Source organism: Myxine glutinosa, chromosome 3 (assembly GCF_964187855.1).
Source record: "Myxine glutinosa chromosome 3, kmMyxGlut1.1, whole genome shotgun sequence".
Taxonomy (NCBI): domain Eukaryota; kingdom Metazoa; phylum Chordata; class Myxini; order Myxiniformes; family Myxinidae; genus Myxine; species Myxine glutinosa.
Genome location: NC_136263.1, coordinates 81,648,594 through 81,668,307, shown reverse-complemented (window position 1 = coordinate 81,668,307; position 19,714 = coordinate 81,648,594). Strand labels below are relative to the sequence as shown.

Here is a 19,714-nt window from a genome sequence, read left to right as displayed (position 1 = left end):
ACCTGTGTTATTTCGCATCCATTTGGTCGTTCACGTCATTTCCCACCATTGGCTTCGCACTGTATGACTAAAACCGCACAATCGGGTTCAATAACAATTAACGGCACGAGTCACGTGACACGCAAACCGCTCGGGCGTATCAGACTAGTGTGACTCGTGCAACGTCCAGTCCCCGTTCTCGTGGCGGCGTGTGTATAGAAGGTACGTGGGGATTCAATCCCGATACCCTTCCGCATGCTCGCTACGGGGGTGGCGGCTGGATTGCTCCGCAATCCGCCTCACAAGTGTAAAGTGGGTGGCGGCCTCATGGACTCGAAGGCCCGAGAGGGAAAAGGGTTTAACCCCCTCTGTACGTCGACGGGCTCGAGATCCGCAACAATATATATATATATATATATATATATACTGAGACGCAATAGAAACTTACCACTTGTTTTGGAATAGCATAAAATTGTCATGGTTCAAAATAAGACAACACAACAATTTGGACACAACAATTTCATCAGCAGAGTTGTAGAGGGTGTTTCTGTGCACCAGGTTCGATATCGTCTGGTGTGTGCACCCAATGCGACGTGCCACCTCACGGTAGCTCAGTCCGCATTCCAGCATGCCCAGGGCACGCTGCCTTTGATGACTTGACAATCGTGGCATGTTGACAGAAATGTTCATTTTGCACTGGCGTTTATAAGGCCAATATCCAGACATCACGTGCTGCTAATTAAAATCATCACATGCCCCTTGAGCAATCGCTAATGGTCAAAGCAGATGTTACGCACCTGGGCCATGAAGAGAACGACTCAAAGGTTACGTGACCATGTGTGACCGATTTGTCTGAAGGGGGTACACTGACTTGCCAAAATAAGTGCACATATTACATTTGTGCATTGTGATTACTGGAAATTTAAGATCGAAAAAGTGATAAGTTTCTATTGCTTCTCAGTATATATATATATATATATATTATATACAGTGGAACCTTGACTTACGAGTGCCCCAACTTATGAGTTTTTCGAGATACGAGCTGTCGCTCGGGCGGTTTATTGCTTTGAGATGCGAGCCGAGATCTGAGTTACGAGCTTTCGCCACCCGGTCACGTGGTTATCTTGCCGTGCAAGTACAGTATCTCTGCCGTATATCGCTGCATTTTTGTTTTCGCATGTTGGTTATTTTGAGTTTACGCCACCAGGTGGGTTCCGGTCACGTGGTTATCTTGCCGTGCAAGTACAGTATCTCTGCCGTATAGCGCTGCATTTTTGTTTTCGCATGTTGGTTATTTTGAGTTTACGCCACCAGGTGGGTTCCGGTCACGTGGTTATCTTGCCGTGCAAGTACAGTATCTCTGCCGTATAGCGCTGCATTTTTGTTTTCGCATGTTGGTTATTTTGAGTTTACGCCACCAGGTGGGTTCTGGTCACGTGGTTATCTTGCCGTGCAAGTACAGTATCTCTGCCGTATAGCGCTGCATTTTTGTTTTCGCATTTTGGTTATTTTGGAAAATTTCATGTTCATGTCGAAAAACATGAGCAAGGTGTGCATGTTGTCGACTTGGTGAGGCGGATGTGAAGGCAGGTGAAGATTTTATTATAACTGAGAAGAAGAAGAGGATGATGTGCTTGGATATAAAACACGCAATCGTCGAAAAACATGAGTGAGGTGTGCGTGTTGTCGACTTGGTGAGGCGGATGTGAAGGCAGCTGAAGATTTTATTATAACTTTTGCCGAACTGATAGAAGCCGAACGATACATCCCCCAGCAAATCTTCAACTGTGACGAGACAGGGCTCTTCTGGAAAAAGATGCCGAGGAGGACGTATATAACGGCAGAGGAGAAGAGCATGCCAGGCCACAACTTGTTCAGAGTGCCGGCGATAGATCGCCTTCTTTTTGTGGAAAACACGGTGAGATCCTTAACATCCAACAACTAATGGGACGCAAACGGGGCGCCCAGTTTAGCGGTACACACATTGATGAATCACCCTGCCTGTGATTCACCCATGACAGGTTATAGCTGGGTCGGGATTCAAACCCAGGCTGGACAGTTTAGACTTTAGAGTCAAGTGTGCGTACCTCCAGTCCAGGCCATCCTGCCAACTTGTATGCTGCATACAGGTGAAATATAAAGCGCGAGATATTTTTATATATACTGTATATTTAAAAAAAAATTGGTGTGGTTTTTGGCGGGCTGGAACGGATTAATAGCATTTCAATGGGGAAATTTGATTTGAGAAACGAGCAATTTGAGTTACGAGCTCGGTCACAGAACGAATTAAACTCGTAAGTCAAGGTTCCACTGTATGTATATATATATATATATATATATATATATATATATATATATATATATATATATATATATATATATATATATACAGTGGAACCTTGACTTACGAGTGCACCAACTTACGAGTTTTTCGAGATACGAGCCGTCGCTCGGGCGGTTTATTGCTTTGAGATGCGAGCCGAGATTTGAGTTACGAGCTTTCGCCACCCGCCACCAGGTGGGTTCCGGTCACGTGGTTATCTTGCCGTGCAAGTACAGTATCTCTGCCGTATATCGCTGCTGCTTTGTTTTCGCATTTTGGTTATTTTGGAAAATTTCTTAGTTTTAACCATGGGTCCTAAGAAATTGAGTGCCAAGGGAAGAGAGGATGATGTGCTTGGATATAAAACACGCAATCGTCGAAAAACATGAGCGAGGTGTGCGTGTTGTCGACTTGGTGAGGCGGATGTGAAGGCAGCTGAAGATTTTATTATAACTGAGAAGAAGAAGAGGATGATGTGCTTGGATATAAAACATGCAATCGTCGAAAAACATGAGCGAGGTGTGCGTGTTGTCGACTTGTTGAGGCGGATGTGAAGGCAGCTGAAGATTTTATTATAACTTTTGCCGAACTGATAGAAGCCGAACGATACATCCCCCAGCAAATCTTCAACTGTGACGAGACAGGGCTCTTCTGGAAAAAGATGCCGAGGAGGACGTATATAACGGCAGAGGAGAAGAGCATGCCAGGCCACAACTTGTTCAGAGTGCCGGCGATAGCTCGCCTTCTCTTTGTGGAAAACACGGTGAGATCCTTAACATCCAACAACTAATGGGACACAAACGGGGCGCCCAGTTTAGCGGTACACACATTGATGAATCACCCTGCCTGTGATTCACCCATGACAGGTTATAGCTGGGTCGGGATTCAAACCCAGGCTGGACAGTTTAGAGTCAAGTGTGCGTACCTCCAGTCCAGGCCATCCTGCCAACTTGTATGCTGCATACAGGTGAAATATAAAGCGCGAGATATTTTTATATATACTGTATATTTAAAAAAAAATTGGTGTGGTTTTTGGCGGGCTGGAACGGATTAATAGCATTTCAATGCATTTTAATGGGGAAATTTAATTTGAGAAACGAGCAAATTGAGTTACGAGCTCGGTCACAGAACGAATTAAACTCGTAAGTCAAGGTTCCACTGTATATATATATATATATATATATATATATATATATATATATATATATATATATATATATATATATATATATATATATATATATATATATATATATATATATATATATTAAAAACATACATACATACATACATACATACATACTAGTGTGACTCGGCGCGCCCCCACGCGCCTCACCACACATCGTTTCAGAGGGGTAGGCATCTTTGACCATGTCGGTGTCTTTTGGGTCTTCATGGTGTTTTGGGTCTTCAGGGCCATTTGGGTCTTCAGGGTCTTTTAGATCCTCTGGGCCCTTTTTTTTTTTTTATAAAACAAGATCGAGGCTCGTGAAAGAGCTAACATTAATCACACAGAAAGACAAACCGACACATAAAACATATAACATGGGGAGCGGTAGACAAGATGGGGAGAGAGGGGGATGGACACAAACACAACATTTGAGAGCAGGGACATCGAGAGATCTGTGGGAGGGAGAGGGCGTGGGAAGGGGATTGGGGGGTGTGAGAAGTATAAAACACATGGACACTGCCAGGACTTCCAGGAAAGAAGTTGGAATTTTAAACAAAGTGCATCTGGGGTGAATTATCGGGGGTAGAAAAGATCAAGGTTTTGGATGGGGGAAGATAGGAGATGGTGGTGAACAGCTGTTTTCAAGACCTGGAGGGAGGAGTGGGATTGAAGAGAGTGTGGGAGTTTGTTCCATAGGCGGGAGAAAAGAGGAATGAAAGAGTGAAGGTGAGCAGAGAGCCGAGATTTCGGCAGTTTAACCATCAGAGGGTTGCTGGCAGATCTTGTGCGACCTGTAGGAATATATGGGGGACAAAGCACAGAGAGAGCTGGGGGAGCAAGGCCGGAGAGGAGTCGGTAGAAGACAGAAAGACCACCTACCTGCCTGCGGTGAGTGAGTGAAAGGCCCTCTGAGATAGCTGCATCGCGGGAGATTCCAATGATTCTGAAAGCTTTGGTTTCAACAGCGTGAAGCCGAGCTAGGTGTGAGGCAGGAGCACCGGCGCATAGAGGAGAACAGTATTCCATTGAGCTGCGGATGAAAGCCTTGTATGTGGTGTGAAGCTCAGGTGTGCCGAGGAAGGACTTCGCATGACGGAGGATGCCCAGTTGGCGACTGGCTTTGGAGGCCAGCTTGGAAATGTGGTTTTCCCAAGAAAGATCATGGCAGATGGTGAGACCCAAAAGCTTGAGCGACAGAACTTCTTGGAGAGGATTGTTGAGAAAGTAGATGGGAGGGTTGTCCAGTCGGTCTTTTCGGAGAGACATAGTAAGAGTGTGAGATTTGTCAGGATTGAAAGACATGTTCCACTTGTTTGACGAGTCTGTGATTTTGTCCAGGTCTTCAGAGAGTGAGGAGGCTGCAGACTGCCGATCTGAGGGAAGAGGAATGGAGCGGCAGAGAGTGGAGTCATCAGCAAAGAGATAGAGAGGATTTTCCAGAGAGTCGGAGAGATCATTGATAAAGACCAGAAAAAGCACAGGGCCCAGAACACTGCCTTGGGGAACTCCAGCCTGAACAGGAAGGGGAGATGAGAGAAATCCATTCAGGGCCACACGTTGACTACGACCAGAGAGGAAGTCCGCAAGCCATGCATGGAGATTTCCATGGATACCATAGGAGAGTTTGGTGAGCAGAGCTGGGTGCCAGACCGTATCGAAGGCACGTGATATGTCAAGGGAGACAGCTCTGATTTCCTGTTTGGCATTGAGGACCTCCATCCATTGTAGAGACAGCAGAAGCAGCATGTCCAGAGTAGAATGACCTGGTCTGAATCCAAATTGATGATCGGAGATCAAGCCATTGGAGAAGAGGAAGGATTTGATATCCGAAGCAATGATGGATTCCATGACTTTGCTGATAATAGGGAGCAGGCTGATTGGTCTGTAGTTGCAAGGATCTGTTTTTGCACATTTTATGTGTAAAGCGGTAATGTTTGCTGATTTCCAGGATGCTGGCAGATGACCTTGAGCAAAAGAGAGGGTGAAAAGAACAGAGAGAGGGTGAGATAGAGTGGCAGAGCAGGATTTTAGGACCCGTGGGCTGATGCCGTCTGGTCCAGTTGCAGAATCAGAGTCGAGGTTTGACAAAAACTCCTCCACCTTGTCAGGAGAGAAGGACACAGAGTCCAGGAGCAGTTGGGTTCGACTGGGTAAGGTGGGAACAGAGAGAGATGGGTTTGGGACACAAGATTTTGAGACAAACACAGAGTTGAGGCATTCGGCTTTGTCACGTGCGGTGTCAAATGTGTAGTCATTTGAGGTAACGGAGGGGATGGAGGGGGAACAAACATCAGAAACGGATTTGACCAGACGCCACCAGGATTTGGAGGAAGGAGACAGGTTTGAGAGTTCATTCTTGAGTGTGGAGAGATAGTGGTTCCTGGCACTCCTGAGGGTAGACACACACTTGTTCTGAGCTTGGTGGAAGGAACTGAGATTGCCTTCAGTTGGATTAGCCTTCCAAGAGGCAAAGGCAAGTTGTTTCAGGGCAACTGCCTCACCACAAGATTCAGTGTACCATGGACGGGAGGAAGGGTAAGACAACTGAAGATGAGATGGGATAAATCTGTGCATGAGAGAGAGCAGTTTGCTTTGGAAGAATTCCCAGGAAGAATTGATGTCAGAGGCAGTGGAGATGGGAGACCAGTCCAGATGATTGATGGCTGCTTGAAGACCGTGCCAGTCGGCCTGAGTGAAATGCCAGACTCGTCGACGCTGAGGAGGCTCTCTGAGAATGGCCAGAGAGATGTCCACTTTAACAAGCACATGATCAGAAGAACCGATTGGAGCAGAAGAAGAGCAGCAGACATTAGCAGGGAAGTTTGTCATAACCAAGTCTAGAAGAGAAGATACTCCATTAGTGGGGCGGCTTAGCCCAAATATTCAAAAGAATTGTGCATTTTGTGATACAAGCACCAAATTTGGCACACTAGTAGACTATCATATTATGAAAAGATCTGGATATTGGGCCATCTCAGATTCAGAGATTTGATTTTTGCAAGATTTGCAGATTTTGCAAGCTGAGATTGCAACGCCAGGGACGGCCGACTCCTTCCTACGAGCTGCCCACGTCACCCGCACAAGAAGAGCTCATCAAATCACTGCAGCGGCACTGCACATCCTGCAACACCGTGCGTATGAACGCCACTGTATGACATATGCTGATGATGCAGAAGACCTGCCTGAGTTCGAAGACTGGTGTCACCAGAGAGGAGAAGACATTCCCAACTTTCAGTACTGGGCAACTGTGCTGGAACTAGAGATGTTGGTACTGGTCTACGTGCGTTCTCTGCGGCAGGCTTCATTCACGACGTACTTTGATACCCTGACGGAACTGGTCCCATGGTTCCATGCCTTAGACCACACACACTATGCCAGGTGGGTCCCTGTTCACCTGAGGGACACGGTTGCACTCCCAATGAAGCACCCAGATGTAGCCAGAGAATTCAGGGCTGGCAACTTCACTGTACAGAAGACGAAGAAGGTGTTCTCTTCGATCCCAATCGAATCGAAATCTTGCAAAAATCAAATCTCTGAATCTGAGATGGCCCAATATCCAGATCTTTTCATAATATGATAGTCTACTAGTGTACCAAATTTGGTGCTTGTATCACAAAATGCACAACAGGTTTGCTCTGCTGCTACACTACATTGGCTGAGATCCGGGTCGGGAAATTAACAGATTGTGTCAATCCCAGTGAGACACAGAAGTCCTTTGCTGAGGTGCCATGACTGGTGAGAGAGGAACCCACACACAGCCAGCTGGCATGATGACAGTTGAAGTCACCACACATGAGGAGGAGAGAGAGTTGGGATGAGTGGATAGAGGTTGGTCCATGTTGTCAGACAGTGAAATGTAAATGGAGTCATCACTGTTTGGAGGACGGTACAGAACACATATGAACAAAAGGTGGGAGCGGAGAGGAAGCCGTAGCCAGAGGTACTCCTGGGGGTGGGGTGGAGAGAGTGCAGTGCAAGGAGAGTGAGGAAGAGAGTTTTTGATAAAGATAGTCACCCCACCACCAGGACGAGGCTCAGGTCTGTCATACCAGAGGAGGGAGTAACCAACAACAACAACAACAACATGCATTTTAAGGCCATTTTCCCTGCTAGAGCGGGGGTTAGCCTTGCGGTCCCCATGACAATCTTCTCCATTTTGCCCTATTTTCTGCATCTCTCCTTGTTAACCCCCTTGCCCGCATTTCTTCTTCCACCATCTTTAGCCAAGTCTTTCTCGGTCTTCCCCATCCTCTACTTCCTTCTACATTAACTTCCATCACTCTTCTCAACCAGTCACTTTCATCCTTCCTCAATACATGACCAAACCATCTCAACCTGTTCCTCTTCACAGCATCAATCACAGGCAATATTCCCATCATCTTTCGCAATTCATCATTTGTCTTCCTCTCTCTCAACGATACTCCGCACATCCATCGAACCATTCGCATTTCCACCCTTTCCAGCCTTCGTTGCTGCTCTACGTTCATTACCCATGTCTCGCTCCCATAAATCATAACACTTCTCACACATGCAGCATACACCTTTCCCTTCAGCTTCAGCGACACTCTCCTCCTCATCAGCACGCCACTCAGTTCCCGAAACTTCTTCCATGCACATCTCACTCGAGCAACCGTTGCCGAGTCTGATCCACCTTCTCCATTCAGCATGTCTCCGAGGTAGCAAAATGTTTTCACACCTTCCAGCTTCACGCCGTCTCCAAGATCCAACTCAACATTTCCTCCATCTGCAGCTCCCTCTGTGCACACCTTACATTTGAATGTAGCTGCCACACTGGTTAATGACCCTCTCAGACCACTACATTTTTGATGAACCCATTCAGCACACTTTGTTCATTGAATGGAGTTCACTCCGACACCCTTCCTACACAAAGTAAGTACACCCCATGTAAAGTTTTGACTTTTTCAACATACAGCTGTTTGATCTTCATTTCAACAATATTGATAGATAAAGGTGATATCATATAACAAATATCATGAAACATTTACATTTTGTAGTCCATTATATAATTTAAATAAACATAAATGCAAATTTCGCATGTGGAAAAAGTAAGTACACCCCTACATTTATCACTACTTCAAATACCTAAAATTAGAATCAGGTGCACCAGCTCAGGTGCAAATGATGAGAACATCGTTAGAGAGGATCTTGGAGGAACCTGTCTTATTTAAACCTCAGACATTTAGCTTGGTTTGCTCTTTGTTGTTGAAGTGTGTGGCGTCACCATGCCTAGATCAAAAGAGCTCTCTGGGGCCTTCAGAAAGAAGGTTATAGATGCCTACGAGTCTGGGAAGCGATTTAAAAAGATCTCCAAACAATTTGAAATCAATCATTCGACTGTCCGGAAGATCATCTACAAGTGGAGAAGATTCCAAACAACTGCCAACTTGTTCAGGCCAGGCCGCCCCAGCAAGTTCAGCCCGAGAGCAGACCGCAAGATGCTGAAAGAAGTCTTGAAGAACCCCAGAATGTCATCATGGGACCTACAGGTAGGTAGCTCTTGCCACTGTTGATGTCAAAGTGCACGAGTCTACCATTAGAAAGACGCTGCACACATTTGATCTACATGGGAGGTGTGCCAGGCGGAAACCTTTGCTGTCCAGAAAGAACATCAGGGCAAGACTAAAGTTTGCCAATGAACACCTAGGCAAAGACCAGCACTTCTGGAACAATGTGCTCTGGACAGATGAGTCAATGGTAGAGCTATTTGGCCACAGTACCAGAAGACATGTTTGGCGAAAACCAAAGACAGCATTTGACCACAAGAACCTGATATCAACTGCAAAGCATGGTGGTGGAAATATTATGGATTGGGGCAGCTTTGCTGCATCACAGCCTGGGCAGCTCACCATCATAGAATCCACTATGAATTCTTCATTGTACCAGAGGGTGCTTGAGGATAATGTGAGGCCATCTGTCGGAGAGTTGAAGCTCAACCGAAGGTGGACCTTGCAACATGACAATGACCCTAAACATACCAGTAAATCCACCAAGGAATGGCTGAAAAGAAAGAAATGGAGGGTTCCGGAATGGCCAAGTCAAAGCCCGGATCTAAATCCCATCGAGATGTTGTGGGGGGATTTGAAACGAGCTGTGCATGCAAGAAACCCCTCAAACATCGCACAACTGAAAGAATTCTGCATGGAGGAGTGGGAAAAAAATTATCCCAGTCGATGTCAGAGACTGGTAGACAGTTATAAGAAACGCCTACTTGAGGATGTTTCTGCCAAAGGGGGCAATAGCGATGTTTACCGTGACGTCACGTACCCGATCACGTGACCGCGCTCTTTGTTTTGGTTGGCAAAACACCAACCATGCTGGCCGTCTCTAAGTGGTGAAGTTTTACGATCACTGACGTGACACCATTTCAAGGACAATGCCTGTGAGCTGCTGTGTTGTTAATTGCACAAATAGATTTGAAAAGAACTCTCGAAGCTATAAGTCTTTATTGTTGAAAGAAGAAGAAACGCACTATTTTGCCCTTCCAGGACGTGATCACGATAACGCGATCTCCCGCGGTCATTTGAACCTCAAATAAAATTCCAATTGCAGATTTATCAATCGATAAGGTATATTAACAAACGAATGAAACAGATTTGGTCAAATTCTGACTTTTTTTAAACTTGATCGCATTCGACACAAAGTTGTGAGCAAACTAAAGAAGAAGAAACGCACCATTTTGTCCTTCCAGGCCGTGATCACTATCACACGATCTCCTGCGGTCATTTCAACCTCAAATGAAATTCCAATTGATGATTTGTCAATAGGTGAGGTATATTAACAAACGAATGAAACAGATTTGGTCAAATTCTGACTTTTTTTAACTAGATCGCATTTCACACAAAGTTGTGAGAAACTAAAGAAGAAGAAGAATCGTTTGGCTTCTCAGATAAAATAAATAATTCTGTCTCTGCAATTTCAGGTTAATTTTCTTTTTTAAATGGCTTTTTCTGCAATCAGTGCATGGATTGACGTGTGGATGTGGGTGCGGGTGTGGGGGGGGGGGGGGGATGTGTGTGTGTGTGTGTGTGTGTGTGTGTGTGTGTGGGGGGGGGGGGGTTGGTGTGTGTGTGTGTTAGAGGTGGGGGGGGGGGGTGTGTGTGTGTGTGTGTGTGTGTGTGTGTGTGTGTGTGTGTGTGTGTGTGTGTGTGTATCGGGGTTGTATCCAAGGGGGTTGTGTCAAAGCATGTCCAATGAAAGTGGGGTTGTATCAAAAGTGGGGTTGTATCAAAAGTGGGGTTGTATCAAAAGTGGGTGCGAGTAAACCGGTCATCACTGCCAGCAGTTTTAAAGTGGCAGTTCTAGTGGCAGAGTGGCAGTTCTTCCTTCTTCCCCACACACACCCAGGCCTCATGAGGTTTGTTGTTGAGACGCTGTGATATATGACTTTGCCTTTGATAAAGCAGAATGGTACCATCATTCCCGATCACATGATACCACAGTGGCTTCACATGACCACTTAAAAAAAAATTGTATGCCTCTAGTGACCTGAATGCCTTCAGTGACTCCCTTTAGTCTAGTAGGAAGACTAGGTCCCCCTGCACCCCCCGGAGATATACTTCTAATCAGTGTTTCTAGATTGGAAAAAATGTGTAGAAAATGACTAGCTATGGCCCCAAGCTGAAAAAATGTCCCACATACCATTTTTATGCAAATTACTGCTGCAAATTTTATGCAAAATTATGCAAATTTTATGCAAATTTTTGATGAGGAGTAGAGTTGAGGGGTCTTTGAGGGCTTCATCGAGGTGCTCTCGGTTGCAAGACTGGGTCATTCTGAGAAGCACAGCAGGGTCAGAGATCATGATGTTCTCCTCCTCAGTGAATCTCTCCATCAACAGCCTCTCCATTGCCTCACACACTGTTTTGAGGCAAAAGAGGGACTTTGCGTAGGCCTTTCCACTGAGAACACCTTTGAGAGATCCACTTGTTACTAGTTGTGCCTCAAAGAGAATCTCTGCATATCCAGAACCACGCATCTTGTGTCCAGTGAGCATCCCGATGTAGTTCATGGATGTGTGGAAGGGTCCAATCGTTACTACATGACTAGCAAATTCATTTGGCCAGCGCCAGATGATGGGAAGGGCTTTCATGCAGACACCCAGATCAAATGTATTCAGGACCCATCTCTGACCCACCTCAGCAGTTGCTGCCTCGGAACGCTTCAGTAGCTCACGAACAACTGCGTTGTCTGTGATCGGTCTGTGCCTGGTGCCTGCATGGCATGGCAATGGCCTGCAGCCTGTGCCTGGGCTAGGGGGTTTCACCTCTGCAACTGGTTCTCCCCCACCCAGCAAATCAACAGTCGACTACTGCACGCCTATCCACCAACCGATCACAGACAACGCAGTTGTTCGTGAGCTACTGAAGCGTTCCGAGGCAGCAACTGCTGAGGTGGGTCAGAGATGGGTCCTGAATACATTTGATCTGGGTGTCTGCATGAAAGCCCTTCCCATCATCTGGCGCTGGCCAAATGAATTTGCTAGTCATGTAGTAACGATTGGACCCTTCCACACATCCATGAACTACATCGGGATGCTCACTGGACACAAGATGCGTGGTTCTGGATATGCAGAGATTCTCTTTGAGGCACAACTAGTAACAAGTGGATCTCTCAAAGGTGTTCTCAGTGGAAAGGCCTACGCAAAGTCCCTCTTTTGCCTCAAAACAGTGTGTGAGGCAATGGAGAGGCTGTTGATGGAGAGATTCACTGAGGAGGAGAACATCATGATCTCTGACCCTGCTGTGCTTCTCAGAATGACCCAGTCTTGCAACCGAGAGCACCTCGATGAAGCCCTCAAAGACCCCTCAACTCTACTCCTCATCAAAAATTTGCATAAAATTTGCATAATTTTGCATAAAATTTGCAGCAGTAATTTGCATAAAAATGGTATGTGGGACATTTTTTCAGCTTGGGGCCATAGCTAGTCATTTTCTACACATTTTTTCCAATCTAGAAACACTGATTAGAAGTATATCTCCGGGGGGTGCAGGGGGACCTAGTCTTCCTACTAGACTACTTGTGTAGATACCCGGTGTGTCGTTCAAGTACGTGTACACGTCGCCGTAGTTCAAATCTGGCCAGCAAGATGGATTGTTTTGCCATCCTTTCAATGCAAATGGATCCGGAAGAATATCCTCACCATTCCGATAACTCAACTTCGATTTGTACCGAGATTTTGCAACAGTGTCAAGACTATTAAAATACTCCGAAACGATCACGTGTGTCGAGCGACGCCATTGTGCAAATCGAAAACACTGCGCTTTTGCCAACCAGGCTGCTGCGCATGCGCGGATATGGTGGGTTTGTTTATAAACAGTGAACATCGCTATACCACCTATTAGAGCCAAGGGTGTACTTACTTTTTCCACATGCGAAATTTGCATTTATGTTTATTTATACAATGGACTACAAAATGTAAATGTTTCATGATATTTGTTATATTATATCACCTTTATCTATCAATATTGTTGAAATGAAGATGAAATAGCTGTATGTTGAAATATGTTGAAAAAGTCAAAACTTTACATGGGGTGTACTTGCTTTTTCACGTGACTGTATATCTGCATCAAAATTGTCTACCACTTTCTGCATTAGACCATCTTCAGCCTTTGAAATCGCTGTCAATTAGCCACTCTGTAAATATTGAATTTATGCAAATTATACATGTTATAGAAACAATACATATGGTGAAGACCTGAGTGACATATACAACATTTAACAGCCTGACAATAGCTGGACTATTTGCATATTTATCAGGAAGAAATTTGGTATTTTGGCGGCCATTTTGTTTTATGCTCATTATCTCAAATTGTCCAATGCTGACAGAAGTCCAGTAAAAATATTTTTCAAATTTGTGGTCATGGGAAGCAAAATCCACCAAAAAACAAACAAACTTAAGATGGCAAAAAAAGGTTGAGCCTCACAGCTTCTGGAGAACAATGCTTGTACCAGAAAAATAAAATTAGACAAAGACAGCAAACTGGTAAAATTTAACATGAAAGAAAACCAAACAAAATGAGAAAGTGGATATCTCAGTCAATAAGATGAACTTACCCGTTTCTCCTTTGGGCAATAGAGAGGCCCGCTGGGGTGGAGCACGGCCTTTTGAGCATAAAAGAATACCTCCGAGATGTTTCGCAAAGCTCGGGCGGAACACTAACAAGAAGAAGAATAGCATTTCATTGCAGTCATCAAATATGATAAAGCAATATGGCATCACAAAATGTATTTAATGTCATATGGAGCCACCCCAGGCAACAAAATGTTAACTATTAAGATGTCATGTAAACTACTGTACAAGTCTTTTTGAATTTCCTGAAATGGTTGACAACTGCATCTGTATGTGAAATCACTATTGTCACGTCTACCCTGTAGTGAAGATCTCAGGGTGACGGGTGGCCAAAACGAGCTTCAACTCTGGAGGCATATACCCCAAAAGATGGCGGTGTTATCTCTTTATGGCGTGCAAGGGAAACGGAGGTCCCTTGGTCTTATTTGAATGGACGGACGTGACGGGGGTTTATCCGAACCCACAAACAAATAAACACACAGGACAAGAAATTGAAAGTCAACAAGGAATGATTTAATGAAAATAATGCAAGCAAAAGGAATGTGCGGTGAACTAAAATTCCGAAATGAGGATCCTCCACTCAGACTCAAAGACACGAACAAGGGAACAATGAAAGTAAAAATAAATGTAGGATGTCATGTAGCCACTTAGCTCTGGTTTCAACGATGATTTGGTGGTGTCAAAGGTCCCGCGTCCCTGCGCGGGAAAACATGTGTTGGCGGGAAGTCGTGTTCACCGCCAGCGCGAAGCGAACAGGCCAGAGCTCCTCCCTTGGTCCTTCTCGCTCGGCTGCATAGAGCTCTGACCGTCCCAAACCGCTCTTGGTGTCTTTTCCCACAAGCACACCAGAGAGAGCCAACAATGCTGTGACCGTCCGCCATGCAGCCGGTACCAGAGAGAGAGAAAAAATTTCCGTCCGCCCATTACGAATGCCGGAACAAAGAGGGAAAATTGCGACCGCTCACGATGAAGCCCAGCACACACACACACACACACACACACACACACACACACACACACACACACACACACACACACACACACACACACAGAGAGACACAGAGAGACACAGAGACAGAGAGACAGACAGAGAGAGAGAGAGAGAGAGAGAAAATGGCGGTCACTTCGCTTTTTCTTCCTCCGCTCTTGATGGTTCCCTCTGATGTCATGCTCGCCCCAATCACTGAGCACCATCGAATCGTCCTAACCAATCGTCCTTCAGGGCCTGGCCTCATGGCCATTCTTGACGCCCATTGAGAATGTTTTGCTGGGCGGGGTGGTCATGTCCGGGTACTGTCGGCGATTATGGTGGGATTGTGGCAATGTGCTGATTGCATGGCTGGCTGAGTGAATGTTATAAGAACAAAGGAAAAAAAATCATAGGGCAATGATACACTGGGGATTATTCTTAAGCTCTACCTAATTAGCATAGCTCCACCCCTTGTGTGGAGACACACAAACACTTACACGGACATTCGGTCTAACGGGTTCCCTACATCGTTACATGGAGGTACTTCTTCTTCTTCTTCTTCTTCACGACATTCGGGTCACGCTAATCTATACAATTCTATCTCGACTAAGGTTTTTCATTACCTACCACCACACACACAACACTATTAAACAGGTGTATATATAAATACAGTATAATATCAGTTGCAGTCATTCTTGGTTCCATAATTAACAAAAATCATCCAGCTCTTATGAACAATGCCATTCCCTCTCCTCCATGGTAATTCTGCACCATAAGTAAGATGCAATATCTGTGGACATGAGAGACCTCAGCATAGGATGTTTTGACTTATGCACAACGTTGCTCAAATCGGAGCTTAGGGGAAGATGTTTGCATCAAATAAAATGGCTGACAAAGCATGTCCATTGTGTTCAGAACACGTCAGAAGGAAGGGAGCATTCCAACAGCTGGGACCCCAAATTTGGTTGATTGCTGTAAAAGTTCATTCAAAAAATGATGTCGATTATTTAAGATATGGCATGAATGAAGCTTGCCAATGGTACAGTACCATGTTTCATGTAGGTGGGATTACAGAATGTTTGGGATGATCCTCGTATATGTACGCCATCAAGGTTATGGTATCTTGTTTTATTGCTCGATAGTGTGCTTCACTGTGCTTTTTGTGATCTATCATTAGGTAGACTACGGATTTTTATGTTAAGAAAATAGGCCTTTTATGTTTTGAAAAGCGGAAATATTTGTTTTTTATGTGAAAAAATCCCGAAATATTTTTTTCCCCCGTTTTATTCATTTTTTATTATTACCAAGTTTTTCAGAAATCAGTCAAAAAAAGAACAAAAAATGGTAAGCTTTTTCCTGCACAACATTAAGCACTCTGGGCTCGTAAACAGGTAAAAAATGACGTTCAGGTACCTTTATTGCAACCGCATTGTTTGATAAGTAGAGGACTAGAAGAAATTGACAAGACCCTTTTAGGAACGGTTAAAGTAGGTGTTTGAAATCATTATCTTGGTAATGTTCTCCTTGGTGAGGCGGTGTCGGCGGTCGGTGAGGACGTTTCTGTAGACGGAGAAGGACCTTTCCACGTCGACGCTGACGATGGGGCAGTACCTCAAGAGGGAGATGTCAGCAAGCTTGACTCCAGCCGGCACACCAACCTCAGATCCGTGCTGATCTCCATCCAGGATCAAAGCCACTGTCCTCAGCACACCAATGTCGGGATTGCGCTGCAGCACCGCCTTGAACTTGGTGAGCAGGATCTCCTTACGGCAACCTCGGATCTTTTCGAGCTCCTCCTTGGCCTGATCAAGGAGCTGGAAGGCCTTGGCCAGCTCCATGCCGGCCTCCTCCAGCTGCTTAAGGATCTTCGGGATGAACGACACGTGGGCATTTAAGAAGACCAAACTGAGCTTGATGTCCGCCTTTCCGAACAGGTCCTTGGCACTCCGGATTGCCATCGCGTCGTCATCGTTCAGCTGGTCCACAATGTCCTTGACGGCCTCGAAGTGCTCGGCGTAAAACACCGCGGCGTCGATCCACGTCCCCCACCGAGTCAGAATGGGCTCCGGGGGGAGAGAAAGATTGGGCTGCTGCTCCTTCCAAAAGACAACACGCGACGGGGCTTTGACGAACACCTTCTTCGTCGTGGCAATCAGGTCGTTGACGTCCTTGAACATTTCTCGGACTGTCTCGCAGACACGGTGGAGCGCGTGGGCAACGCAAGTCACATGCAGCAAGTCCGGGAAGAGTTCCTTCAGGGCATGGCCGGCCGTGATCATATAGGCCGCGGCGTCGCTGACGAGGACCTCGAGGCACTCCGGCTTGAAATCCGGCCAAAGATAGCGCAGCGTGTCATTGACTGCACGTACGATCTCCCCGGAGTTGGTCTTCTCCAGAAACATGCACTGGACGAGGTGGGGACGAAAGTACCCCTCCTTGGACAAGCATCCCGCGATGATGTTGGCCACATATCGACCTGCCGAATCGGTCGTCTCGTCGACGGACAGCCAGATGGGCTGCTGTCCGAGGTCGGCACGGATCCCCGCCAAGGCCTCGTCATAGCACTTGTCGAGATAGTGCTTTCGAATCCAGCTTTCATCGGGGATCTGGAGAGTGATGTGCTTCTCCAGGAACAACCGGAGGGCAGGGTTTTCCAATTTCGACCATGGGATGCCAGCGGCCAGCATGGCCTGGCACAGCTCCTGAGCCACGACGTCGCACTTGTGCCTCTTTCCGCCACCAAAGTCCTCCATGGTGGCTTGCGTGACCGTCCTCTTCTTCTTCAAGGCCAAGTTGCTCTTGTGGCGGTCTCCTCGGACATGTTGGGCCAGCTCAGACTTCTGCTTCGCCCGGAAAGTCTTTTCACAAGCTCGACAGAAAGCCGTGTCACTCGACACGTACTTGAAGGTGGCCCCATCGCCGCCAGCGTTGAATTCCTTCAGCCACTTGTCACGAAGAGCAGCACTCATCTTGATAGGAGACTTGTTCACACTTTGTGTACACTCTCTCACTGTAGTACACCGCCTCACTGCTGTACACGCTGGGGACGCAACGCACGCAAGTGGACGCAACGTTTTGTTTTTGAGATCGATCGCAGTTAAAAATTTCGATCGCAGTTAAAAATTTCGACCGCAGTTTAAAATTTCGTAAAATTCCTAATTTTTTTTAGCGTTGCCAGACATTTTCGACCAAAAAGGGCATTTTATTTTATTTTTCCCGAAAAAGGGCGAAATATTTTTTTCCTCCGAAAATAGCAAAATAATTTTTTTGCGCGCAAAAAAAGCCGTTTTATGTGAAAAAATATTTTTTATTTTTTCACATAAAAATCCGATGTATAAATTCATTACCAATCTGATTTGTAAACAATGCCACAACGTTGCATCATGCAATTCGGTGAAAAGCAGCTTAATGTGGAACACAGTGGATGAATTCCCAACGGAAGTAAATTCAAAAAGGTCGTGCATGTGGTTTGTAAGTGCAAAATTAATCGAGTTAAAGTTTAGTCAATTTAACCCAAGACTGCTGTCAGGGCACACTTATAATTCAAACGAGGTTCAAGAAAAAAGCAATGTTTTAACGAGTCTGCCCCAACCTCGAAAAGCAGCATTCCTGCTCAATCAGGTCATTCCACAGTGGAGAAAAAGAGCATTATCCACAAAGTAAATGAAGAATAGAAATTCCCTGACAATGAGTGCCTCAGATACAACAAAAAAGAGCAACTCTGACCCTGAATGTGACATGATATTGATGTACATTATACCAACACATCACCTCCATACTAGGATGGCCCCCTTGTGGCACTCAGATCTTTGAAGACAGATTTTTGGTTACAAATAAATGAAAGCAGAACCGTCAATCCAGATTTTGCAATTATTATGGTCTTGTCAGGTTAACATCCTGCCAAATCGTTTAATTTTGACCATGCTAAGTTGGTAAAATAAAAATTTAACCCCCTAACGTGATGAGGTAGCAAAGCATGTGTGGCAAGGCGGGCCGGAAGTGTATGTGTGGCAGACCACGTTTGGTGCTCAAATGACATGCAGCATTTGCTGTTATGGGTCTCGACCTGTGCTTTGCTTCCTCATCAAGTTAGGGGGTTCGATTTTATATAATTTATTTATTAATTGAAATGTGATCCCCCTCCCCCGACCCCATATACCTCCAAAGACCCCAATTTTTCTAATGCCTTGAACAAACATTGGTACATTATGGGTGATTACTGATTAAGGTTGTGGGGAAGTTTCATCGAAATTATGTGTGTAGTTTCTGAAAAGAAAGCAAATACCTATTTTAGGGGGCAACCCCACATAGACCCCTAAAGGGGCAGATTTTTTTTAATGCCGTGAACAAGCTTTGGTACATCATGGATGGTGAAGGTTGTGGTCAAGTTTCATCAAAATTAAGTGTGTAGTTTCTGGGAAGAAAGCAAATACCAATTTTGGGGGGTCAAACCTGGACCCACTTTGACCCCCCCATAGAGCCCCTTCAACATTGATTTTCTTAGTGCCGTGAACGAACGTCGGTGCATCACGGATGATGAAGGTTGTGGTCAAGTTTCATGGAAATAGTGTGTGTAGTTTCAGAGGAAAGAGTAAATCCCTATTTTGGGGGGGGGGGGGGGGGGGAAGGGGGGCCTGTGCTTTTTCTGGTCTTCATCTTCATCTCACCGACTCTCTGGAAAATACTTAGTCTAGTAGGAAGACTAGGTCCCCCTGCACCCCCCGGAGATATACTTCTAATCAGTGTTTCTAGATTGGAAAAAATGTGTAGAAAATGACTAGCTATGGCCCCAAGCTGAAAAAATGTCCCACATACCATTTTTATGCAAATTACTGCTGCAAATTTTATGCAAAATTATGCAAATTTTATGCAAATTTTTGATGAGGAGTAGAGTTGAGGGGTCTTTGAGGGCTTCATCGAGGTGCTCTCGGTTGCAAGACTGGGTCATTCTGAGAAGCACAGCAGGGTCAGAGATCATGATGTTCTCCTCCTCAGTGAATCTCTCCATCAACAGCCTCTCCATTGCCTCACACACTGTTTTGAGGCAAAAGAGGGACTTTGCGTAGGCCTTTCCACTGAGAACACCTTTGAGAGATCCACTTGTTACTAGTTGTGCCTCAAAGAGAATCTCTGCATATCCAGAACCACGCATCTTGTGTCCAGTGAGCATCCCGATGTAGT

The 19,714-nt window shown here is 45.5% G+C and overlaps 1 protein-coding gene across 2 annotated transcripts in view; it reads right to left on the bottom strand.

The window, feature by feature from the left end:
• The window catches only part of RHOT1 (ras homolog family member T1), a gene marked incomplete at its 5' end in the record, with an annotated part of 136,603 nt that extends 122,954 nt beyond the window's left edge, over window positions 1-13,649 (bottom strand). For both annotated transcript variants that reach the window (XM_078774231.1, XM_078774232.1), the window contains 1 exon segment: window positions 13,548-13,649. In XM_078774231.1, coding sequence (XP_078630357.1) covers window positions 13,548-13,649 — 102 coding nt within the window.
• Window positions 13,650-19,714: the final 6,065 nt, after the last annotated feature.